Raw genomic sequence first — 26,653 nt, 5'->3', positions numbered from 1 at the left:
GTAGTGTACATGCACTAACTCAGCTCATTACGATAACGAGTATTCACCCACCAGGAAGTAAGTGTCTTGCCGCTGTCAGTAATTTTCCAGCTATGTCACAGGCCTGTAATATAGGGCCTGAGAGACCGGTTAGACCGCATTAGATACATACATATATATATATTTATATGTGTGTGTGTGTGTGTGTGTGTGTGTGTGTGTGTGTGTGTGTGTGTGTGTGTGTGTGTGTGTGTGTGTGTGTTTGTGTGTGTATATATATATATATATATATATATATATTCTGCAGTTAACATTTCGTCCATGAACTTGTATCTAGGGTATCTAAAACAATATAGTTCTCATAAATTTAGCAACTATTTTGATTGTGGTTCTATGGAACATGTGCAGTTCAGTAATACTCGCACTCGCTTCAATCAATCAATGGTTAATCCCCTCCCAAAAGGGGATCGCGTAGACGAGGATATTTTTTATCTTTTATTTACTAGTAGTTGATTTGATTATTATGACTTTGAACTGAAGAATTTGATGTAGTCACGCTTGAAATGAGTCAAAACAAGTAACATAGTAGTTAATGATTCCGAATGAGTGTTATGACATATCCGGCACGATAACATATTGGCCAGCCGTGCATCCACAGGATTTTAGGTGACACCGCAGCATCATCGGTGGTTCTAAATCGGCTTGCCTAATCGAAAGTGCTGGACGTCCAAGAAACTGTATTATCAATATATTTTGTCAATATAAAGTAAGGTTCCTGACACATATGTGTCGAAACTACAGCAGAACTAATTTCCACGAACATCGCAAAACTACGTCGTGGGCTCATAGTTTATTCTTTTTATGGAACTAATTCCTGGAAAAGTTTTGGGTAATCAGTCATCGGTCATTCACGACCTATATATTTAGATTGATGTATTGTATTCATTTGGAAAATGCAGTGCTATTGCCTCTCGAAATTTAATGAAAAGATGACTAAAAAAATATGTTCAAACTGTTGATTAAGAAGAATGTTTTCCTTAGGGATAAGATGGCAAGTTAATATACTGAATAACAAAAGTTCCTGTGACATAGAATAAGATTTAATGCAAAGTTATGTTTTTTACCAAATCTGAAACAATTTCGGTTTGCAACAGATAAAAGACTCCTGTAAGTGTTTAAATGGTTTAATTTGCCATACTGACTTCAGAAAATGCGTGATTTCATAAAAAAAACACATGAACATGCCAAAATGTCAATTTACAAATCAATATCGTGTGTGTCCACCTCCGGTTGCGATGCAAGCAACACATCTTCGCCTCATGGAATGGACCATGCGTCGCACAAAGTACTGTGGGATATCTGTCCAAATCTGCTGCATATACCACTGTAAACGTGCTTGACGGTGGTTTCCTGTCAAATGGGACGTCTCGCGGGTCTTCTGGCGACAATCCCTGCACATCTGAGGCGGCGACGTACGGTTTGTGAAGATATTCGTCGAAGGCCAGGGATGCGTCTTGCAGTCATTGTTGCTGGCTGGAATCGATTTCGTAGGTGCCTTGTTCGAATCCAGTTGTCTTGTCGATTATTGGTTACGCGTGGCCTGCCACTCAGAGGATGGCCTCTGACTGCATTCGTCTGTTGCCAACGTTGCCATAAACACCAAATGGTGTTTCTGTGGACGTAAAATTGATTTGCAACATCACGTTGACTCGATCCCGATTCAAGCATACCAGTGGCTCGCAGACGCTCATTTTCAGACAGGCTCGGCATTTCGCAATGTTTTATAACTGCGTAATTTTGTTGTTTTCTGAGTGGTTGTTGTCAGCACGATGCTAAACAATGCATATGGAATCCCGTTAACGCACATGTTTTTATACCCATTCTTGGGTAGTGAAATGCATGGGGCTTGCATAAAAGTCAACTTTTGCATGGAATGCATGCTTTTCTGTAGTAGTTGCGTTTTTTGTGACTTGATTCCATACATGTACAACAATATTAAAAACCAAACTTTACTTGTTTGAAAAATACACTAAAATATTGGTGTCACAGGAACTTTTGTTGTTGAGTATATTTGACCAACGATAAATAAATAACGCAATGCGGCGTGAAGTCATTTTTCTCAATGCGAAAACCACTAAGATAGCTCCAGACTGTAATTAGATTGTCCTCCCTTTCCATGCAGAGATCACATAACATATATGTCCATATATTTCCATGGTATAAGGTGAAATTGGGTTTAACGTCGCGTCCAAGATTATTGCACTTATATAGCGACGTGCATGCACGTGTATGTGTGTGTGTGGCTGCTTGTACTAGTCCGGACTGATGCCGATTTATAGTGCTAGCTCACTGAGATACCATGCCATAGTTTAACATGAATACCCCACTCAGACACAGTATACTGACTCCGAGCCGACCAGTCCTTGTTTTAGCCCCTTAATGCCCAGCGCCAGACAGGGTAACAACAAGTACAATCTTTTAACGTCTTTTTGTATGACGCGGCCCGGGATCGAACACTGGACCTTCCGCTCTCCGGGCGGACACTCTACCACAAGACCACGGAGGCGGTCTCCATGGTATAAGGTTTGATTGAGCATTGATGCCTGCATACGGTCATGAAAGGAAATAAAATGCCGCACAACTCGTTGATTCGTCTTGTATACCTCAAAGTAGTTCAAACTTATCTCATATATGCCAAACCTGCGAACAATTTGCTATTAATACCTGGAAATTTAAGGGGAAGTTTCGTTTCTATATGTAACGTTTGGAATACGGTTTGAAATTGTAAACCGTCTAAATTATTCCAAATGGTATGGACACACATGTACATGTCATTATTTTGGTTTTGTATCGCTACCCCCTTTCATACATGACACAACACACCTACCAGGATATTGGACGGGTATGAATACAGATGTAAATGTGTGCATTGCTAAATCTCTCTCTCTCTCACTTGGCTCACCTCAATCCTACGTACAAAGGGATCTATGTTGGAACTTGTTTGCGTGACGTGACTATCACAAGAGAACACTTGCACCAGTCGTAACTCAATATGAATGAATCAAATCGTGTATGTCGTTTAAACTGTGTTGTTTCCCAGAGCGACTGTCTTGTTGTGCAAGATCTTACTTTATTCGGCAGGATCTGACGCTTCATTGATAACAATGTAAGCTTGAGATATATCAATACTCCAACGCTCCCCAAGGTATTATGTTGGAAGCAGAATTAACTTAGTGAACCGGAATGACAAAACCCACAATTATTTAGCATCATGTTCACTTTGAATTTACTAGTACTATCTTAATCATACGCAAATGGAAAATGATTTTGTCCATAGGTACATGTCTGTTCTAAAACCTTCCATGTGAAATATGGACTTTGACACGTACACATCTTTCAAAATATACCATACATAAATGCTTAATACACCATGCTTAATATTCGATTCATACAATTACCAACAATTAAAGTTACTTAACGAAAATGTTCTGTAATTAGATTCGAAACACCAAACTTCACTTCATAAGTCCACATGGTCAAAGAGAAATATAAAAGAATGTCATCTGTGGGACGATGACATTCACGCCGAAGACCCGGGTTCGAATCCCGACATGGGTACAATGTGTGAAGCCTATTTCTGGTGTCCCTCGCCGTGATATTGCTGGAATATTGCTAAACGCGGCGTAAAACCGAACTCACTCACAAAAACTCACCCAATCAACACACATCGTTCAACTCAATAATCCACCACAAGCCACGCCTGTTCTAATGCAAGCCAATCACGAAACAGTAGTCCGTTCGTCCGTTCATGCAAGCAGGCGTAACCAACATCCACGCATCAGGAGATGACAGACCGAGAATCATAAGAAGGGCGCACCACCAAGGGACATAACTGTACATAGCGAATCATCGCTTTCGTTTAAACCCTCGAATCACAGTTCTATACAAAACGACGAATGGCTTTATTTACATACCCACCCATTCTACCAGGATAACATACATGTTTGTATACACTGGCAGTCATCCAGTATTCGGCTTAATTTAGAATGCTTTTTCAGTGTGTGCTGTGTGGTGTTTCGCAACATCCCATGAGAGGGTATATCTTATATGTTTAACTGTCGACTGGGCAGACGCAGTGTCGTCGCTTTAAATATAATAAGATGACCCTTATACAGAATGGATTTGCTGTGCTGGTGTTAACCGTTGTTTGTAAGTATTTACTGGTTCATCGTTTGTACCTCTATTAATCAAATATGGATAAGGTGTATATAGGTATATGTTGGAAACAAATCTCACTGCTGAACCGCGTGAGAACTCCAGGAAAATGTCAGAAAATGTCCACATTACTCGCCACTGAAATGGAAGATCGGGGTGACCTGGCTGATCGCGTGTCATTGTGCCCTTTACGGGGTCTGCTTCTAATGCAGTCAGCAACAGGTTTGCTGACATGTATACAGTGCTTCTGCTATATGTTTGGACTCTTGCAATTGTATTCACATAAATATGCTATTCTAAAATTAATATGAAACCTTACCAATCGTAAATGTAAGATTATTCAGTCACTTGTCGAAGGATATCACATGTTTCCCAACACAATAGCTCTTGGGTACGTGCGTGAGGGGTGTGTGGGTGAGTGGGGGAGGGTGTATGAGTGAATGGGTGCGTGTTCAACAGTTGTGTTACTCAAAGCTAACGAATGAGTGAGTGAGAGAGTTGGGTTTAACGGTATTCTAGTTATATGTCGCGGCGTGTCTGCTTAATTTGGGAGGAAAGCCCGAAGTGATGCGGGTCTCAGACGTTTACCACTTCGGTGAAACCCATGAGCACGGGTATGGTGCTGACAAACCTAGAAACATAATCGGGGCGAACTGGGATTCGAACCCACAATCATTGGTTTCTGCGGTGCCACAGCGAATCGTGGCGCCTGAGACGACTGGGCCACCAGTGAGGAATGAAGACATTACAATTCTCGTTACAGCTCAAGCTTCGCAACTATGCTTCAAGGAATTTTCTACTGAACCTTCTAGAATACTTGGCGGATTTTTCCTTTGTGAAGGACAGTGTTGCAATCCACGTTCTACAAAAACTTGCTGTGAAGTAGAAAGGTTGGTGCATCACATTGTAGATGGGTGAGTGAGTTGAGGTGTACGCCGCATTTAGCTTCATTGATACATGATACCAGTATCAAGAAGAGGGACAATAATTACGTGCTTAACACATTGTGGGAAATCGAATTAGGGTTTTCTGTGTGACACACCGACGCTTGTACCATAATGGTAGCTCCCGCTCGAAAGAGTAGGACATTCCCGACATGGGTACAATGTGTGAAGCCCATTTCTGGTGTCCCCCGCCGTGATATTGCTGGAATATTGCTAAAGCGGCGTAAAATCATACTCACTCACTCACCCATTATCTGTCTGTCTGTATGCCTTAACTTTCTGTCTTGTCTGTCTGCCTTGTCTGTCTGCCTTGTCTATATGTACGTCTGCCTTGTCTGTCTGCCTTGTCTGTATGTATGTCTGCCTTGTCTGTATGTATGTCTGTATGTATGTCTGCCTTGTCTGTCTATCTTATCTGTATGTATGTCTGCCTTATCTGTATGTATGTCTGCCTTATCTGTATGTATGTCAGAAGCAGAATGTCTGCCTTGTCTGTGTGCTTTGTCTGTATGTATGTCTGCCTTGTCTGTATGTATGTCTGCCTTGTCTGTATATATGTCTGCCTTGTCTTTCTGTCTTGTCTGTATGTATGTCTGCCTTGTCTGTCTGCCTTGTCTGTATGTATGTCTGCCTTGTCTGTCTGCCTTGTCTGTATGTATGTCTGCCTTGTCTGTCTGTCTTATCTGTATGTATGTCTGCCTTATCTGTATGTATGTCTGCCTTATCTGTATGTATGTCTGCCTTGTCTGTATGTATGTATGCCTTGTCTGTATGTATGTATGCCTTGTCTGAATGTATGTAAGCCTTGTCTGTATGTATGTATGCCTTGTCCGTATGTATGTATGCCTTGTCTGTCTGCCTTGTCTTTATATATGTCTTTATATATGTCTGCCTTGTCTGTATGTATGTCTGCCTTGTCTTTATATATGTCTGCCTTGTCTGTCTGCCTTGTCTGTATGTATGTCTGCCTTGTCTGTATGTATGTCTGCCTTGTCTGTCTGCCTTGTCTGTATGTATGTCTGCCTTGTCTGTCTGCCTTATCTGTATGTTTGTCTGCCTTGTCTGTCTGCCTTGTCTGTCTGCCTTGTCTGTATGTATGTCTGCCTTGTCTGTCTGTCTTATCTGTATGTATGTCTGCCTTATCTGTATGTATGTCTGCCTTATCTGTATGTATGTCTGCCTTGTCTGTCTGCCTGGTCTGTATGTATGTATGCCTTCTCTGTATGTATGTATGCCTTGTCTGAATGTATGTAAGCCTTGTCTGTATGTATGTATGCCTTGTCTGTATGTTTGTCTGCCTTGTCTGTATGTATGTCTGCCTTATCTGTATGTATGTCTGCCCTATCTGTATGTTTGTTTGCCTTGTCTGTCTGCCTTGTCTGTATATATGTCTGCCTTGTCTGTCTGCCTTATCTGTATGTTTGTCTGCCTTGTCTTTCTCTCTTGTCTGTCTGCCTTATCTGTATGTATGTCTGCCTTATCTGTATGTTTGTTTGCCTTGTCTGTCTGCCTTGTCTGTATATATGTCTGCCTTGTCTGTCTGCCTTATCTGTATGTATGTCTGCCTTGTCTGTCTGCCTTGTCTGTCTGCCTTATCTGTATGTTTGTCTCCCTTGTCTGTCTGCCTTGTCTGTATGTTTGTCTGCCTTGTCTGACTGCCTTGTCTGTATGTATGTCTGCCTTGTCTGTCTGCCTTGTCTGTATGTATGTCTGCCTTGTCTGTATGTATGTCTGCCTTGTCTGTATATTTGTCTGCCTTGTCTTTCTGCCTTGTCTGTATATATGTCTGCCTTGTCTGTCTGCCTTGTCTGTATGTTTGTCTGCCTTGTCTTTCTGTCTTGTCTGTATATTTGTCTGCCTTGTCTTTCTGTCTTGTCTGTATGTATGTCTGCCTTGTCTGTCTGTATGTCTGCCTTGTCTGTCTGCCTTGTCTTTCTGTCTTGTCTGTATGTTTGTCTGCCTTGTCTGTATGTATGTCTGTCTTGTCTGTCTGCCTTGTCTGTCTGCCTTATCTGTATGTCTGTATGCCTTGTCTGTCTGCCTTGTCTGTATGTATGTCTGCCTTGTCTGTCTGCCTTGTCTGTATGTATGTCTGCCTTGTCTGTCTGCCTTGTCTGTATGTATGTCTGCCTTGTCTGTCTGCCTTGTCTGTATGTTTGTCTGCCTTGTCTGTCTGCCTTGTCTGTCTGCCTTATCTGTATGTATGTCTGCCTTGTCTGTCTGCCTTATCTGAATGTATGCCTGCCTTATCTGTATGTATGTCTGCCTTATCTGTATGTATGTCTGACTTGTCTGTCTGCCTTATCTGTATGTTTGTCTGCCTTGTCTTTCTGTCTTGTCTGTCTGCCTTGTCTGTCTGCCTTGTCTGTATATTTGTCTGCCTTGACTTTCTGTCTTGTCTGTATGTTTGTCTGCCTTGTCTTTCTGTCTTGTCTGTATGTTTGTCTGCCTTGTCTTTCTGTCTTATCTGTATGTTTGTCTGCCTTGTCTTTCTGCCTTGTCTGTATGTTTGTCTGCCTTGTCTTTCTGTCTTGTCTGTGTGCCTTATCTGTATGTTTGTCTGCCTTGTCTGTCTGCCTTGTCTGTATGTTTGTCTGCCTTGTCTTTCTGTCTTGTCTGTATGTTTGTCTGCCTTGTCTTTCTGTCTTATCTGTATGTTTGTCTGCCTTGTCTTTCTGCCTTGTCTGTATGTTTGTCTGTCTTGTCCTTCTGCCTTGTCTGTATGTTTGTCTGCCTTGTCTTTCTGCCTCGTCTGTATGTTTGTCTGCCTTGTCTTTCTGTCTTGTCTGTATGTTTGTCTGCCTTGTCTTTCTGCCTTGTCTGTATGTATGTCTGCCTTGTCTGTCTGTCTTATCTGCATGTATGTCTGCCTTGTCTTTCTGTCTTGTCTGTATGTTTGTCTGCCTTGTCTTTCTGCCTTGTCTGTATGTATGTCTGCCTTGTCTGTCTGTCTTATCTGTATGTTTGTCTGCCTTGTCTTTCTGTCTTGTCTGTATGTTTGTCTGCCTTGTCTTTCTGCCTTATCTGTATGTATGTCTGCCTTGTCTGTATGTTTGTCTGCCTTGTCTTTCTGTCTTGTCTGTATGTTTGTCTGCCTTGTCTTTCTGCCTTGTCTGTCTGCCTTGTCTGTATGTTTGTCTGTCTTGTCTTTCTGCCTCGTCTGTATGTTTGTCTGCCTTGTCTTTCTGCCTTGTCTGTCTGCCTTGTCTGTATGTTTGTCTGCCTTGTCTTTCTGCCTTGTCTTTCTGCCTTGTCTGTCTGCTTTGTCTGTATATATGTCTGTCTTGTCTGTCTGCCTTATCTGTATATATATCTGTCTTGTCTGTCTGTCTTGTCTGTATGTTTGTCTGCCTTGTCTGTCTGCCTTGTCTGTATGTTTGTCTGCCTTGTCTGTCTGCCTTGTCTGTCTGCCTTGTCTGTATGTTTGTCTGCCTTGTCTGTCTGCCTTGTCTTTCTGTCTTGTCTGTATGTTTGTCTGCCTTGTCTTTATGTCTTGTCTGTATGTCTTTCTGCCTTGTCTTTCTGTCTTGTCTGTCTGCCTTGTCTGTCTGCCTTGTCTGTATGTTTGTCTGCCTTGTCTTTCTGCCTTGTCTGTCTGCCTTGTCTGTATGTTTGTCTGCCTTGTCTGTCTGCCTTGTCTGTCTGCCTTGTCTGTATGTTTGTCTGCCTTGTCTGTCTGCCTTGTCTTTCTGTCTTGTCTGTATGTTTGTCTGCCTTGTCTTTCTGTCTTGTCTGTATGTCTTTCTGCCTTGTCTTTCTGTCTTGTCTGTCTGCCTTGTCTGTCTGCCTTGTCTGTCTGCCTTGTCTGTATGTTTGTCTGCCTTGTCTTTCTGCCTTGTCTTTCTGCCTTGTCTTTCTGTCTTGTCTGCCTTGTCTGTCTGCCTTGTCTTTCTGTCTTGTCTGTATGTTTGTCTGCCTTGTCTTTATGTCTTGTCTGTATGTCTTTCTGCCTTGTCTTTCTGTCTTGTCTGTCTGCCTTGTCTGTCTGCCTTGTCTGTCTGCCTTGTCTGTATGTTTGTCTGCCTTGTCTTTCTGTCTTGTCTGTATGTTTGTCTGCCTTGTCTGTCTGCCTTGTCTGTATGTTTGTCTGCCTTGTCTGTCTGCCTTGTCTTTCTGTCTTGTCTGTATGTTTGTCTGCCTTGTCTTTCTGTCTTGTCTGTACGTCTTTCTGCCTTGTCTTTCTGTCTTGTCTGTCTGCCTTGTCTGTCTGCCTTGTCTGTATGTTTGTCTGCCTTGTCTTTCTGCCTTGTCTGTCTGCCTTGTCTGTATGTTTGTCTGCCTTGTCTGTCTGCCTTGTCTGTCTGCCTTGTCTGTATGTTTGTCTGCCTTGTCTGTCTGCCTTGTCTTTCTGTCTTGTCTGTATGTTTGTCTGCCTTGTCTTTCTGTCTTGTCTGTATGTCTTTCTGCCTTGTCTTTCTGTCTTGTCTGTCTGCCTTGTCTGTCTGCCTTGTCTGTCTGCCTTGTCTGTATGTTTGTCTGCCTTGTCTTTCTGCCTTGTCTTTCTGCCTTGTCTTTCTGTCTTGTCTGCCTTGTCTGTCTGCCTTGTCTTTCTGTCTTGTCTGTATGTTTGTCTGCCTTGTCTTTATGTCTTGTCTGTATGTCTTTTTGCCTTGTCTTTCTGTCTTGTCTGTCTGCCTTGTCTGTCTGCCTTGTCTGTCTGCCTTGTCTGTATGTTTGTCTGCCTTGTCTTTCTGTCTTGTCTGTATGTTTGTCTGCCTTGTCTTTCTGTCTTGTCTGTCTGCCTTATCTGTATGTTTGTCTGCCTTGTCTGTCTGCCTTGTCTTTCTGCCTTGTCTGTATGTATGTCTGCCTTGTCTTTCTGCCTTGTCTGTATGTATGTCTGCCTTGTCTGTCTGTCTTGTCTGTATGTTTGTCTGCCTTGTCTTTCTGTCTTGTCTGTATGTATGTCTGCCTTGTGTGTCTGCCTTATATGTTTGTATGTCTGCCTTATCTGTATGTATGTATGCCTTGTCTGTCTCCCTTATCTGTATGTATGTCTGCCTTGTCTGTCTGCCCTATCTGTATGTATGTCTGCCTTGTATGTCTGCCTTATCTGTATGTATGTCTGCCTTATCTGTCTGCTTTGTCTGTTTGCCTTGTCTGTATGTATGTATGCCTTGTGTGTCTGCCTTATATGTATGTATGTCTGCCTTGTCTGTATGTATGTATGCCTTGTCTGTATGTATGTCTGCCTTATCTGTATGTATGTCTGCCTTATCTGTATGTATGTCTGCCTTGTCTGTTTGCCTTGTCTGTATGTATGTCTGCCTTGTGTGTCTGCCTTATCTGTATGTATGTATGCCTTGTCTGTCTGCCTTATCTGTATGTATGTCTGCCTTGTCTGTCTCTCTGTCTGCCTTGTCTGTCTGCCTTATCTGTATGGCTTTATGTTTGTGTACTTAACTATCTGCCCGTATGCCTTATGTCTCTGTTTGATAGTCTGTTTGCCTGTCTGCCTATATGTATGCCGTAACCTTTGTCTGCTTCACTGTCTGTCTGTCTGCCTTATCTGTCTGTCTCCCTTATCTGTCCGTTTACCTTTTATCTGGATGTGTCTCTATCTGTCTGCCCCCTCTCCCTATCTGTCTGTTTGCCTTATCTGTCTGCATTTTATGTCTGTCTGTCCATCTGTCCAATCTGTCGTTCCGTCTGTTTCACTCATCTCTCCGAATTTTGTGCCTGATCTGTCTGTCTTAGTCATCTGTCTGTCTTATCTATTTGTTTGATTGTCTGTCTGCCTGTCTACGTTATCTGTCTTGTCTCTCTGCCTAATTTCCTTCTGTACCCATCTTTCTGTCTGCCTGTCTGTCTGCCTTACGGTCTGTCTGCCTTAGCTGTCGGTCTGTGTGACTGTGTCTAATTTTCTTCTTTGTCCACCTATCTGTCTGCCTGTCTGTCTGCCTTACGGTCTGTCTGCCTTAGCTGTCGGTCTGTGTGACTGTGTCTAATTTCCTTCTTTGTCCACCTATCTGTCTGTATGTGTGTATGTTTGCATTATCCTTTCTGTCCGTCTGTCCGTCCGCCGTATCTACCTGTCTGTCTGTCTTATTCACATAATTACTGTTTTTGTATTGATATGATTTCTATTTTCGTATATTGATATAATTTCATTTTTATTCTTGGCTGCTCTGTTTATATACGTTCGAGTTACTGTCCATCTCTCAGAAATAGAGTCAATTTGGCCTTCGCTATTGCATCTCTTGTCTTTAGGAGATCTATGACAGATAGCGGATCTAACTACAATTCTTGTTTTAACCAATGGATTCAGTCTGATTGCAAGATGAACAAACCTTGCCATAGTGTTTTTTTGTGACCGAGTCTGAGGCATGAGATGGCAATTTCAATTTTCCTTTCATTTGAGTATGAGTCTTGCTTTTGTTGGATCTTGGGTTGAATTTTGTATAGCCATATGCTGATCTTACTTGCATCTCCCTTTGGGCTATTGGTGCTATGGAAGCTTTGATTTTGCTTTTCATCTCTAGTTTACTGAAGGGAATAGGCTGGATCTCCGCTTTGTCTAGAGCTAGCTTCGCCAGTGAGTCTGCTTTCTCATTTCAATGAATATCTATGTGAGAGGGGATCCATCACAGCTCCATCTGCTGCCCTTGGTCCGAGAGTTTTGTAAATTCGTATATGGCGACTCATTTATATACTTCTGTCAGATTTCCGAAAGTGGCAATCGCTGGGATCGTCATTGGAGCATTGTTTGTCATCCTCTTCATCGCAGGTGTTGTGTACTTCTGCCGGAAGTCAAGGAGAAAAGCGCCAAAAAACCAGCCGCCGATGTTTACAGGTACATATACTGGTGTATATATTTATATGTGAACCATGGGTGTACAAGTGAGTATCGCTCTGTGGATTTATATGGTTATGCCTCACGTGATATATATTTTACATTTCATAGTAGCCTGGAGTGTAAATATAGAACATCAACGCCAGAGAATAGTCCGTCTCGAGAATCTACCGACAGATTCAATTGGGCGTAAAGGCAATTTCTTCTTAAAATAGTTCTTGATCTCATTTACATAGTTATCGGATCGTGATACCAAATTTATCGCATTGGTGTATGTATGTATGTATGTATGTATGTATGTATGTATGTATGTATGTACAGTAAACTACGGTAATAACGAACACGCTTATAACGAACTGACCGATATAACGAACTTATTTTTTACTCCCGGCCATTTGATGTATATATGCTGTATAAATGCTTATAACGAACTACAGTTACAACGAACTAAAGTTAGTGGTCCCTTTGAGTTCGTTATAACCGTAGTTTACTGTATGTATGTATGTGTGTGTGTGTGTGTGTGTGTGTGTGTGTGTGTGTGTGTGTGTGTGTGTGTGTGTGTGCGCGCGCGCGTGTGTGCGTGTGTGCGTGCGTGCAAGCGTGCGTGCGTATCGAGGGATGCATGTTAGCTGATCAGGGCTATCGTCATATTACCCTGGGATATAAGCCACCACTACCTGGCAAAAGAATGTAAACACACATGTTTGATGATGGCTAAAGTGAAACAGAAGGTGTAACAATTTGAAGGTTATATTTCTAATGATGGTATTATTGTTGTTTTTGGGGACATCAAGTTTGCAGTTTCGGCGACTGTTTCAGCCCAGTAACGTTTTCAGAACGGTTGTCATATTTTGGTCAAATCCCGTTTTCGTTTGCCCAGCAGTGTTCTGTGTGAGGATGGGGTTGGATGTCAGAAGCCCTTGGTTGTCTTAAACATGACAAAATTGTGGATCTAGTGGTCTCCTTGACCTGACTTATTCTGTGTCTTTGTACGATGTACGTGGTCTAACCGGTTTCTCAGGCCCTATATTACAGGCCTGTGACATAGCTGGAAAATTACTGACAGCGGCAGGAAACTTCCTTTCTGGTGGGTGAAAACTCGTTATCGTAATGAGCTGAGTTAGTCTGAGTGTGTGTGTGTGTGTGTGTGTGTGTGTGTGTGTGTGTGTGTGTATGTGTGTGTGTGAGAGAGAGAGAGAGAGAGAGAGTGTGTGTGTGTGTGTGTGTGTGTGTGTGTGTGTGTGTGTGTGTGTGTGTGTGTGTGTGTGTGTGATCACTCTTCGTATTTTTAAATACAATTGCAATGTTATTATTTGTCGACAACACAAACACTTTCACATGCTTTGGTATATGTCAAATAATGATAACTCTTTGTATTTATCTTGTTTAGCTTTGGGAGAACCTGTCGTACTTCCGCCACCCGAGCCAGCCCGACCTACCCCGCCGCCATCTCGTTTAGCTTTGGGAACACCTGTCGCACGTCCGCCATTTGAACCAGCCCGACCTACGCCGCCGCGAGTTGAAAATACACCACCACCAGCCTATGATGAATGTGTCAGCAGAGCCGCCACCAGGGGTGTACACATTTTCTCTCCCATCATTTTGCAGTGTTGAAGATGACCCACCTGACAGGGGTTTCTGATGCCATGCAAACAGGGCGTTCTGTTCATCACCAAATTAAGGAAGTATCGTTCTCGCATTCACACAGTCATCAAACTTACTTCACCTCAATCCCACGTAACAAGAGATCCATTTTGGACTAACACACGACACCGCGTGATTATAAACTGTAATGTACAAGCCTTTTGTATATTTCAGTCAGTTGACAGTGAGATTAATCATATTGTACATGTTGTATGCGATACAGCATACAACTGTAAAGATATACGCTCTAGGTACATGAATTAACGTATATCACCACTGATCTTACTGACTGTTTGTTTAATGGAACATCGGATCCATCCGCACACACCTCACAAAAGAAGCTGCATATCATCTGGTCAAGTGTCTGATCCTTTCCAGGTTGGATTATTGTAATGGGCTGGGTTGGGCAAATCTCCAGAGAATCCAGAAGTCAGCAACGCCTTTGGTTAGCAGATGAGGCAAGACGGCATCAGTCATGATGTCATTACATCAAAGCAAGGATTCAATACAAGATCTGGACCATCACCTACAGATCTGTAACGCCTTGGTCCCATCCTACCTTGCCGATCTCATCACATCTTATGCACCAGAAAGACAGTTACGGTCAGCCAACGACCACCTACTGACCGGACCAAAGAGTCCAAAGATAGCTTGGACTCAAATCCTTAATGTTGCAGCAGTTCTTTGGAAGAAATTCCCACAGGATCTTAAGACTTCACCTTCTCTGTTTTCTTTCAAATCTGGACTACACACATTTTCCAACGATTGGTACAATCAGTGAACTCTCAATTACTCCACAGAATCGATATAAGTATATTGAATTTATCTTTTTCTATCATGTAGCTATGATCAACCACTTGGTGGACGGAATTTGGCGCCTCAAAAATAGACATATAATAAGTGTTTCTATTGTTTTGTTTTGTACCAAGTGCTTCCACTATGTTGTTTTCAAACGTGACTGACTTGTGCAACTTTATGCGTCAGGGTCTGGCGGTACATTGTAAGCATGAAATAACACTACTTCACTGCTCCTTAGGTATTATGTAGGAAGCCGAATTAACTGCGTGAAACTGAATGCCAAACAACCCGCTATCATTTAGCATCATGTACATATTGGATTTACAATTTCTAAAAGTTTCAAAAATTCAACATACTTAAAACATTTAGTCCATGAAAATTAAATGACATTAACCTACAGTGTTGGAACAGTGAAAGGGATAAGGCACAATGTATAGTATCATAAAAGGTGATTGCCTAAATTTTGAATACTATTTAAACGTACTGCAGGAAAACGCTTGGCATGCTTATTTGTCCATCTTCAGAAAATGAAAGAAAACATTTTAACACAGATTCTACTACATCAAACCCAATATGCGTAAAATAAATTTACTTTTCAATAATACACGACTAGGAACTGTCCAAATTCTGTAAAATCATCATGTCATTGTTTAAACGTATCAAGTAACTCTCCCTCCTTTTGAATTGAACCCTAGTAAATCTGTATAAACTTGCATGCATGCTTGGCATATATATACATAATTATACATATATATGTAAATAAAGTTCAGTTCAGACAAGATAATCGGCTGCGACTAATTAACAACCGAGAGTTAGGCAGCTCAGAGTGAATAACCTCTGCTGGGTTAACTAGTGGGAAATAAACACAAAGAGCCTATAACTAAAATATAAATTTCTTGGACAATAAAATAGACGAAAAACGCCAGAGTATCAAACTAGTCTTATGGACCAAACACTCAGTCTTTTTGACTGGGCAAGGACATTCTACATTTCCCAAAATACAAGGTACACGAGCTAAGGAGTATCTAGACTCGCAATCATTAAAAAGGGTACTCGACTCCCAATAGCAAATAGGTACCTGACCTAACGGGAAATTTTGTTATCCACGGATTACTTGAAAAAAAGTCTAGCCAATAAGTTTTAGCTTAATACCACCAGTATAAGTCAGTACCAGGGAGAAAACTGTCCCATAACCACTTACTAACGAAACCTAAGGTTCGACCTGACCAAACCAGTAGCAGTAACCAGGGGTTATATACGTGTGCGCGGACGTCGTAGAGAACAACCTGTCCTGGTCAGCAGTGGGACTGCAAAAACCTGGTTAGGTAACCAAATTGTGTTTCCTTTTAAAGGGAAAACCCGAATAGCAAACTGAGTACTGAACCAATACGGAAGACGTAAGTGAGTGACTGAGTATGGTTTTACGCCGCTTTTAGCAATATTCCAGCAATATTACGGCGGGGGACATCAGAAATGGGCTTCACACATTGTACCCATGTCGGGAATCGAACCCGGGTCTTCGGTGTGACGAGCGAACGCTTTAACCACTAGGCTACCCGACCGCCCCAGAAGACGTAAGTAACAAAATAAGCGATGAACATAAGCTACCACAAATAGATATGTACAATTATTGAAGTGGCAAAAATAACCATAAATACATGAAAAAATATACCAGTACTGGATGACCCCGCTACAGCGTGAAAATCAAAGTTAAAAGAACATTTTCAATCCATGAATAAGTTTCTGTACATACGCGAGATAACATTTATCGTATCAATACATGATAAAGTAAGCGATTTAACAGACAGAGAATAAAATTTAGGGGTCACGAATTCTCCAACAATGAACGTAAAGACACCGGACGACGCCGGACAATTAAGAGAAGGGGAAGCGGTGCGGCACTAGACCGTGACTAGACTGGTTTTACGACCTTGTGACACGTAGGGATAATGTTGCGACTACAGAATTAATCAGTCCAGTGGTGGGATTCGAACCACGAACCAGAGGTTAATACAAGGAAAGGATGTCATTGGTTAGATGACTCTGCGCCCTGCTACAACAGACAGCAGAACATTTGACGCTACAAGTCAGTCAAACAAATAGCATATTGCCATTATGACATGTTTATCATGTGTTGGAAGCTTCAGCGTAAGGTGGGGGCGGTCGGGTAGCCTAGTGGTAAAGGCGTTCGCTCGTCACGCCGAAGACCCGGGTTCGATTCCCGACATGGGTACAATGTGTGAAGCCCATTTCTGGTGTCCCCCGCCGTGATATTGCTGGAATAATGCTAAAAGCGGCGTAAAACTATACTCACTCGCTCACTCACTCAGCGTAAGGTGTGTTTTTGTTTAACGCCGCACTCAGCAATCGTCACCGCCCTGGACACCCGAACCATTTCGGTGCCTTGTTCGACGCGAATAGGTTCCTGGGGACCTGTTCTTAAACAAAACACAAACACGAGTGTCAGACTAACAACAACTACTAGCAGTCATCTTGGAAACTGCAGAACCTAACGATCTTTGCTGCAGTTCGATGACCAGTCGACATACATCAAAGTACCAGGCGGTATTCTGCACATTTATTAAAGCACTTTCCTCGCCGACTGATCTATAATGTTTCCATTAATATAACAACGATCATTCACCTGTGTAACATGTGTACATTAGAAACATTATTACTTACATAACACAACGCCTGAATACACTGAACTTACGCGCCGCATCTGCATGTTTACGTTAAAGTTGAATCGATAACACATTAACCTGTTAGTGAGTATACAAGCCAGTGCAATCGATGGTGACAATAATATCTTACACATACAATAACGCAAACATAATACAAACATATCGCAAATTGGTTCTATAATCACAACAGAGGCAGTTGTACTGTTTATGCTTGCATTTCTCAGGTGGAAAATATCATCTTACAAGCCACCAACGTGTCAGTACCATCATGGCGCATACTCTATTGGGGAGGACATTGACATTGACATTCGGCCTGTCTGTACTTGAATACTTGCAGTACATGTAACTATAAAGGCATTTTATGTAATAAAATGTTGAAGAAACCAATATATAAACTCTCTTCCAGAGAAGCTAGATGCCTTTGAAAGGAATTAAATCTAACTACTACTTTGCAGAGACCAAATTGAGACTTGGTTGAATGTATGCTATTGTAAACGGACGGCACGGGCCGTTACTAAGCTATTAACTAGTGATATGTCAGGCTCCGATTCGATTGTTTGCAGGTCCTCGTGATATAGCTTGAATATTGCGGCCTTATGCAATACCTACTCATCCTTTCTAACTGTGACCTTGCTAATGCTATTGTGATCCAAGAGTACATATGAAATAGTTATCTCATTATATTAATTCATTGAATGTATACACATTCAGTAACCGAAATTAAGCCTGTTCGTGCGGCCGCAGCCTATTTTAGTATCAGCTGAAGCAATAGCAGTTGCTGTGAAGATGAATGTATTCAAATCAATCATCGCAGCTGTCGTCAATATTGTGGAGTCTCTTTGCTGCATTTCATTTTGACACAAGGGGTGCTCCCGTGGTGCAGGTGTATTAGATGTATTTTCCTGTGCTGGTGACCATGAATGATTTAACAACAGGAGTATTTCTGCTCGCTGTGGGGAGTCATTGTGAGTACAAAAGCTTTGACGTGTCATTCACGACAAGTCATCATGATAATGCATTGTATTATTATTAGGGTTTTTTAGCATACGCGGGGCGGTCGGGTAGCCTAGGGGTTAAAGCGTTCGCTTATCACGCCGAAGGCCCGGGTTCGATTGCCGCCATGGGTACAATGTGTGAAGCCCATTTTCGTTCTCCCCCGCCGTGATATTGCTGGAATATTGCTAAAAGCGGCGTAAAACCATACTCACTCACTCACTCACTCACTCACTCATTTTAGCATACGCGTTTGAAATGTGTTATACGGAGGCACGGAATTCGACCACTCTTACTTGAAATGATCAACTCTTGTTGCATTCAGCATAACATTATGTGAACAGAATTTATTTGGTTGGTTGGTTATGGCGTTTATTATTCATATGCATTATGATGTATCTTAGTATTGTTATTATTAATAAAGTTATTACTCGTATCATGATGATGAAATGCATTTTTTATTTGTTTTTTAGCACACGCGTTTGAAACATGTTATACGGATGCACGGAATTCGACAACTCTTAATTGCAGTGATATATGCTGCGACAATGGTTCCTCCAGATATTGCTGCTCAAGGTGGGTTTAAGCAGATTGTCTGTTGTTGTACCTCAGTACCTCATGCTGATCATAACGCCAGGCCAAAATGGGGATCGGCTGGTCTGTGACTTGGCTGATTATGTGTCACCGTGAACACTTGGCTATCACGCTATCACTTGGCTATCACTCACGCTATCAGTCATTGGTTTTCTTCGCCCGTAGTCGATTAATCAGTCGCGCAATATATATGACATATTGTTGATTACAGCAGAAACACCACCCATTCTCTCATTTCTGTGACAGAACGGAAGGTCCGTGGTTCGATCTCCGGCCGCGACATACCAAAACACAGTACTTGTTGTTACCATGCCTGGTGCTCGGCATTTAGTGGATAAAACAAGGAGTGGTCCTGTCGGAGTCCGTATATTATGTCATAGTGGGCTATTCGTGTTGAACTGCGGCATGGTATCTGTGTGAGAGACACACACGCGATATATATAGCACCTCACCTCATTTCTGCCATAAAGATATGTCACACTTTCAAGAAATTAATATTTCATGACAATGATAAAGAGATTTCTTAACGAAATATAAGATCCAAAACTCAAATGGTCTTTGTGCCTCAGAAGCTTTAACCAATGGCTGGTTACAACCATATATTTATAATATATATGTTAACCTTTTTTGTTTGAGTTTACATTTTGTTTAAAACCAACCCAAAACTTAATACGTCGGTTTCTGTTCACGCCAGTTACCAAACAATAGTTGGCACCATCATTGGCGGGTGTTTCCTCGTTGGCTTCATGGTGGGGTTCCTCGTCTTCGCCTGCTGCTTGTACTGGCGAAGATCATCTCAGGGATCGCAGGGCAGTTCCTTGCAAGCCAACCAACCTAAAGTGATGTCAGGTATGGTCTAATGGAATTATCAGCTCATGACAAAACCAAATTAATTCTGTTTTGTTTTGCTCAAGGCTCCGGGCCAAAATGTTTACTGAACCGCCAAAGAAACGTCACCCCAAGTAACATTGCATGAAAAGTTGTCATTTAAATATCTGGGTAATTTTTGTCAAATTTCTAAATTTAACATCACCTTGTCCGGAAAAATGAGATTTGATGATAAAAAATAAAGCAGATGACAATAAAACCGATCGCCCAAACGCATCAGGGCAACGGCGTGTGTGCGTGCGCGCAAGCGTGCGTGCGTATCGAGGGATGCATGTTAGCTGATAAGGGCTATCGTCATATCACCCTGAGATATGAGCCACCATAATGTATGTACACTACCTGGCAAAAGAATGTATACAAACATGTTGGATGATGGCTAAACTGAAATCAGCGGCGAGAAACTTACTTCCTGGGGGGTGAATACTCGTTATCGAAATGAGCTGAGTTAGCCACATATTGAATGTGACACACAAAGAGTGAATTTGGATTTAAGTTTATTTTTAACAACAGGAGGCAAACCCCCATCAACTTAATTCATAGACAAACCTATCTACTTTTCCCCTTTCTCTACTTATGCACCAACACTTGAACTTTATATTTAATAAGGTGAAATAGGGTTAACGTCGCGTCCAAGATTATTGCACTTATATAGCGACGTGCATGCACGTGTGTGTGTGTGTGTGTGTGTGTGTGTGTGTGTGTGTGTGTGTGTGTGTGTGTGTGTGTGTGTGTGTGATCGCTCATCGTATTTTTAAATACGATTGCAATATTATTACTTGTCGACAACACAAACACTTATCTTGTTTAGCTTTGGGAGAACCTGTCGTACTTCCGCCACCCGAACCAGCCCGACCTACCCCGCGGCCATCTCGTTTAGCTTTGGGAACACCTGTCGCACGTCCGCCATTTGAACCAGCCCGACCTACGCCGCCGTCAGTTGAACATACACCACCACCAGCCTATGATGAATGTGTCAGCAAAGCCGCCACCAGGGGTGTACACATTTTCTCCCCCATCATTTTGCAGTGTTGAAGATGACCCACCTGACAGGGGTTTCTGATGCCATGCAAACAGGGCGTTCTGTTCATCACCAAATTAAGGAAGTATCGTTCTCGTATTCACACAGTCATCAAACTTACTTCACCTCAATCCCATGTACCAAGAGATCCATTTTGGACTAACACACGACACCGCGTGATTATAAACTGTAATGTACAAGCCTTTTGTATATTTCAGTCAGTTGACAGTGAGATTAATTATATTGTACATGTTGTATGCGATACAGCATACAACCGTAAATATATACGCTATTGCTACATGAATTAACGTATATCACCACTGATCTTACTGACTGTTTGTTTAATGGAACATCGGATCCATCCGCACACACCTCACAAAAGAAGCTGCATATCATCTGGTCAAGTGTCTGATCCTTTCCAGGTTGGATTATTGTAATGGGCTGGGCTGGGCAAATCTCCAGAGAATCCAGAAGTCAGCAACGCGTTTGGTTAGCAGATGAGGCAAGACGGCATCAGTCATGATGTCATTACATCAAAGCAAGGATTCAATACAAGATCTGGACCATCACCTACAGATATATGAACGCCTTGGTCCCATCCTACCTTGCCGATCTCATCACATCTTATGCACCAGAAAGACAGTTACGGTCAGCCAACGACCACCTACTGACCGGACCAAAGAGTCCAAAGATAGCTTGGACTCTAATCCTTAATGTTGCAGCAGTTCTTTGGAAGAAATTGCCACAGGATCTCAATACTTCACCTTCTCTGTTTTCTTTCAAATCTGGACTACACACATTTTCCAACCATTTGTACAATCAGTGAACTCTCAATTACTCCACAGAATCGATATATGTATATTGAATTTATATTTTCCATCATGTAGCTATGATCAACCACTTGGTGGACGGAATTTGGCGCCTCAAAAATAGACATATCATAAGTGTTTCTATTTGTTTTTTTGTACCAAGTGCTTCCACTATGTTGTTTTCCAAAGTGACTGCCTTGTACAACTTTATGCGTCAGGGTCTGGCGGTACATTGTAAGCATGAAATAACACTACTTCACAGCTCCTTGGGTATTATGTAGGAAGCCGAATTAACTGCGTGAAACTGAATGCCAAACAACCCGCTATCATTTAGCATCATATACATATTGGATTTACAATTTCTATCTATATATGTGCAATTTTGACTTTTGACGTACACATCACATCAAAATACATAATACATGTCAAATATTTTCAGGTGATGTTGGTACATTCTAGTTAGTGATATTTCAAGTTACTTAACGACTTTTCTTGGTGTCAAGGAGCTATGCTCCTGAAACCAGCATGCCATTAAACAAGAATAAAGTAATAATTGAAAACATAGTAATAGTTTTATTACTATCAGCTAATTGTATCTATAGACAATATAAAGGATACAAAACAATTTACACTGACAATGATCACTGATTAATAACGCCTGAACAAATATATCAGCTGATTAGTCAAGCAGCCGTATAACAGTATCTTTTATCATTAAGAAAACGCACTCCAAATTTCATGGTTCATTTCCTGGGGAACTTGAAAGACTCCATCTACCAAACATCGCCAAAATGAAAATGATAAGTTTGGGACTTTCCGGGAAATCGTCTAAATTATCCTTTCTTGAAAACAAGCTGTTATTTAATGACGACCTATTTGGAAAATGTCAACATAAATGGATTACATATATCAAACGAACTTTTGATGAACTTGGACTTAGCTCAATTGGTTTTCATAAAGTTTCAAAAATCCCAGGTACCTAAAACATTTAGTCCATGAAAATTCAATGACATTAACATACAGTGTTGGAACAGTGCAAAGGATAAGGCACAATGTATAGTATCATAAATAATGATTGCCTAAATTTTGAATACTTTTTAAACGTACTGCAGGAAAATGCTTGGCAAGTCCTACTTAAGTTGAAAACTTGTAATCATAATCTGCCTGTTGAAACTGGGAGATGTAGAAAAATACCTTCAACCGAAAGGAAATGCCAACTTTGCAAATTATCTGACTTAGGTGATGAATTCCATTATTTGCTTATTTGTCCATCTTTAGAAAACGAAAGAAAACATTTTTACACAGATTCTACTACATCAAACCCAAAATGCGGTAAATGAATTTACTTTTCAATAATACACGACTAGGAACATTGTGAAAACTGTCCAAATTCTGTAAAATCATCATATCATTGTTTAAACCTATCAAGTAACTCTCCCTCCTTTTGAATTGCACATATATTGCACCCTAGTAAATCTGTATACACTTGCATGCATGCTTGGCATATATATACATATACATATATATGTAAATAAAGTTCAGACAAGATAATCGGCTGCGACTAATTAACAACTGAGAGTTAGACAGCTCAGAGTGAAGCAACTCTGCTGGGTTAACTAGTTGGAAATAAACACAAAGAGCCTATAACTAAATAATACCAATATACAGAGCATGGTGGTACGACAATCTGAGAATGTAAATATACAGATTGCACCTTGTGTCATAAACTTCATCGGTTAGTTATATGAAAGTACATATATGAACACGAACATTTTATATATTTTTTACAGGTGTAACTAACGACTACCTGGAACAGAAAGGCGATGCTAAACCCTCAGAGGGCGTCAGAACCCCACAAACGGAAACAGAGACGTCACAAACAGGAACAGACACATCCACAGGGACAGAGACACAACAGACGGGAACAGAGACACAACAGACGGGGACAGAGACACAAAAGACGGGAACAGAGACATCCACAGGGACAGAGACACAACAGACGGGAACAGAGACACAACAGACGGGAACAGAGACAGAACAGACGGGAACAGAGGCACAACAGACGGGGACAGAGACACAAAAGACGGGAACAGAGACACAAAAGACGGGAACAGAGACAGAACAGACGGGAACAGAGGCACAACAGACGGGGACAGAGACACAAAAGACGGGGACAGAGACACAACAGACGGGAACAGAGACACAACAGACGGGAACAGAGACACAAAAGACGGGAACAGAGACAGAACAGACGGCAACAGAGACAGAACAGACGGGAACAGAGGCACAACAGACGGGGACAGAGACACAACAGACGGGAACAGAGACACAACAGACGGGAACAGAGACAGAACAGACGGGAACAGAGGCACAACAGACGGGGACAGAGACACAAAAGACGGGAACAGAGACACAAAAGACGGGAACAGAGACAGAACAGACGGGAACAGAGACACAACAGACGGGAGCAGAGGCACAACAGACGGGAACAGAGACACAAAAGACGAGAACAGAGACACAAAAGACGGGAACAGAGACAGAACAGACGGGAACAGAGACACAACAGACGGGAGCAGAGGCACAACAGACGGGAACAGAGACACAAAAGACGGGAACAGAGACACAAAAGACGGGAACAGAGACACAAAAGACGGGAACAGAGACACAACAGACGGGAACAGAGACACAAAAGACGGGAACAGAGACACAAAAAACGGCAACAGAGACAGAACAGACGGGAACAGAGGCACAACAGACGGGGACAGAGACACAAAAGACGGGAACAGAGACACAAAAAACGGCAACAGAGACAGAACAGACGGGAACAGAGGCACAACAGACGGGGACAGAGGCACAAAAGACGGGAACAGAGACACAACAGACGGGAGCAGAGGCACAACAGACGGTAACAGAGACACAAAAGACGGGAACAGAGACAGAACAGACGGGAACAGAGACACAACAGACGGGAACAGAGACACAACAGACGGGAGCAGAGGCACAACAGACGGGAACAGAGACACAACAGACGGGAGCAGAGGCACAACAGACGGGAACAGAGACACAACAGACGGAAGCAGAGGCACAACAGACGGTAACAGAGACACAAAAGACGGGAGCAGAGGCACAACAGACGGTAACAGAGACACAAAAGACGGGAGCAGAGGCACAACAAACGGGAGCAGTGACACAAAAGACGGGAACAGAGTCACAACAGACAGGATCAGAGACACAACAGACGGGAAAAGAGACACAACAGACGGGAAAAGAGACTCAACAGACGGGAACAGAGACACAACAGACGGGAGCAGAGACACAACAGACGGGAACAGAGACTCAACAGACGGGACTGGGGACAGTATCTTCAACAGCATGAAATCTGCCATTTCATGTCACATTTATGATTATTATATGCAATGTAAAAATGTGTCGGAAGAACACTCAGTATTAATTTCCTAGAAAGGTGTTTGTTGCGTCGGAATGAAGAAACAAGAAACATTTTTTTCCATATGATGGCATCGATATATTATTTTCGGTACGTCACCCTGAGAATCTCCACTTGACACTGATTGGCTGCCGTGTGTTGTTTTGATTGCCTTGAATCGCCCTTGTAGTACTCACACAACGGTTTGGCGTCCATTCGTCATGACGCCATGGAAGGTTTGCAACGTACATATGGACAATTACAAAGTTTACTACACGTGTTTTCTGTGTAAGTAAATGTTTTAGTGATGCATTATGGCTTCACTATATTCATGAGGAAGGCTGATTTGTGATTCATTACCCTTCTGACAATAAACATGTAATTGCGCCACAGTGATGATTCCTTTGAGTTTTATGTATTACACCATACAATGAGAAACGTGATCACTACGTTATGTCATATATATTCACGAATAGCGCCCGCAAGATCAAACTACTACATCCGTAGTATTTCCAAGGTACATTTGGGGCCTATCCCACTGGCAGAAAAGGCGAGTGGCACTATGAACATAAGCTAATGTGTCGTATATATATATATATGTTTATGCATACATAATGACTTTAAACAACAGACTCGGGGTTACAGTAGATTGAGTGGGAAGATGGTGTATCCAGGTTACAGTGTGATATGCATATCTAGATTGATGGTATGCTTGTTTGTTGTTTGACTCTATTCTATCTATCATTTATACGGCGGCCTGTAAATAATCGAGTCTGGACCAGACAAACCAGTTGTGCATATTATGAATAGAGAGGCGACGAAACCATTTCAATAATCATGAGACATCTTATATCATAGCATGTGTTTATGAATCACTATCAAATAGGGATGATATCAGAAAGGAGAGCGTGTCCTGCCCCACCGGTGACACCCGTGACAAACACACGCGACGGCAAGTCAACTGTTCACCTGAAAAACGTATGGACAGCGTATGGTACAAATTAAAATATGAAATTGCGTCGGACATAATTTCGGACATATTCTCCATATGTCTACAATAAAAAGCTTTCCTGAGGCCGTATAAGTTGTAAACCTCAAACAAAGAGCAATCTCGGTGGCAACTGAAAAGTAAAATGTAGACACCAAAGGCTAGAGCTGATGGAATATTGATCGACTTAGAGGAAAAGCTGACTTATGGAAACTCGAAGCCATCCCCATTGTCATACAGTCTTGTGGATAGCTTTTTTGTCACTCTGAATTTATACAGATCTAAATGCGTAACCGGATGGGGAGGTTCACTAATTTCTTTTATTTCGAGTTCACTCTTTTAAATGAGTGGAATAATTTGGCCGTTATTGAACGCCATATGATAATCGATGTACCTGAAGCATTAAGTTAAACTTTTTGGCTCAATTTCCTTGTTGTGATTTGTTAATCCGAGCAGAAATTTCGAAACAGATCAGCAAAGAGAAATGAAGTTTTTTCCTGAAGTGTGTCATTGGGGTTCGTGCTGTACAACCAAACGTTTTGACAGAATTGAACCCCGCTCTTTACTGGGATTGGTATTCCACATAATTCCACATTAAAATGTCCCACGACGTCGGGATACGATGATACGCAATCACACATCCAGTTTCGTCGACACACTCACAGCAATAACAACACTTAGAAAGGGATAACGATACAGGTAATGACATATGTGTCTTACATATCCATTTATATAAACCAATTCGTAATATTGTGACCAAACTACATCCATACATGTCATCGTTGATTATTACATATCAACACTGAGTTACAATATGATTTCGAGTGATTAAATTATGTTTGAAAACGGAAATCAGATTTTTCATCACATTGAGTAAGTTGT

General features: G+C 41.8%; 2 protein-coding genes across 3 annotated transcripts; both read left to right on the top strand.

The window, feature by feature from the left end:
- Window positions 1-3,935: 3,935 nt before the first annotated feature.
- Window positions 3,936-14,480, top strand: LOC124147555. 2 transcript variants are annotated; one of them, XM_046518188.2, is made up of 4 exons: window positions 3,936-4,188; window positions 4,958-5,084; window positions 11,866-11,931; window positions 13,322-14,480. In XM_046518188.2, exons 1-4 carry the CDS (start codon window positions 4,140-4,142, stop codon window positions 13,422-13,424), a joined length of 345 nt encoding a protein of 114 aa, XP_046374144.2. In that variant the 5' UTR covers window positions 3,936-4,139; the 3' UTR covers window positions 13,425-14,480. The 2 variants fall into 2 exon arrangements, with proteins under 2 accessions (XP_046374144.2, XP_046374143.2); XM_046518187.2 differs by having other exon boundaries at window positions 3,939-4,188; window positions 11,801-11,931.
- A 3,208-nt stretch (window positions 14,481-17,688) lies between these two features.
- Window positions 17,689-24,827, top strand: LOC124147556 (galactose-specific cell agglutination protein gsf2-like). Its single transcript, XM_046518189.2, has 4 exons — window positions 17,689-18,022; window positions 18,524-18,626; window positions 19,339-19,493; window positions 23,150-24,827. Exons 1-4 carry the CDS (start codon window positions 17,950-17,952, stop codon window positions 24,733-24,735), a joined length of 1,917 nt encoding a protein of 638 aa, XP_046374145.2. The 5' UTR covers window positions 17,689-17,949; the 3' UTR covers window positions 24,736-24,827.
- The last annotated feature ends 1,826 nt before the right edge of the window (window positions 24,828-26,653 follow it).

Source organism: Haliotis rufescens, unplaced genomic scaffold, assembly GCF_023055435.1.
Source record: "Haliotis rufescens isolate VD_foot unplaced genomic scaffold, xgHalRufe1.0.p SCAF_7, whole genome shotgun sequence".
Lineage (NCBI taxonomy): Eukaryota > Metazoa > Mollusca > Gastropoda > Lepetellida > Haliotidae > Haliotis > Haliotis rufescens.
This window is presented reverse-complemented; position numbering and strand designations above follow the sequence as displayed.

What these genes read in the sequence shown, in the direction of transcription:
- LOC124147556 (XM_046518189.2), top strand. Translation starts at nt 17,950, where the DNA reads ATGTATTTTCCTGTGCTGGTGACCATGAATGATTTAACAACAGGAGTA. An exon ending in GCTCGCTGTGGGGAGTCATT is followed by an intron (nt 18,023 to 18,523) that starts GTGAGTACAAAA and finishes TTTGTTTTTTAG; the next exon opens with CACACGCGTTTGAAACATGT. An exon ending in CCAACCTAAAGTGATGTCAG is followed by an intron (nt 19,494 to 23,149) that starts GTATGGTCTAAT and finishes TATTTTTTACAG; the next exon opens with GTGTAACTAACGACTACCTG.
- LOC124147555 (XM_046518187.2), top strand. Translation starts at nt 4,140, where the DNA reads ATGACCCTTATACAGAATGGATTTGCTGTGCTGGTGTTAACCGTTGTT. An exon ending in GCTGGTGTTAACCGTTGTTT is followed by an intron (nt 4,189 to 4,957) that starts GTAAGTATTTAC and finishes TTCTCGTTACAG; the next exon opens with CTCAAGCTTCGCAACTATGC. An exon ending in CCAGCCGCCGATGTTTACAG is followed by an intron (nt 11,932 to 13,321) that starts GTACATATACTG and finishes TATCTTGTTTAG; the next exon opens with CTTTGGGAGAACCTGTCGTA.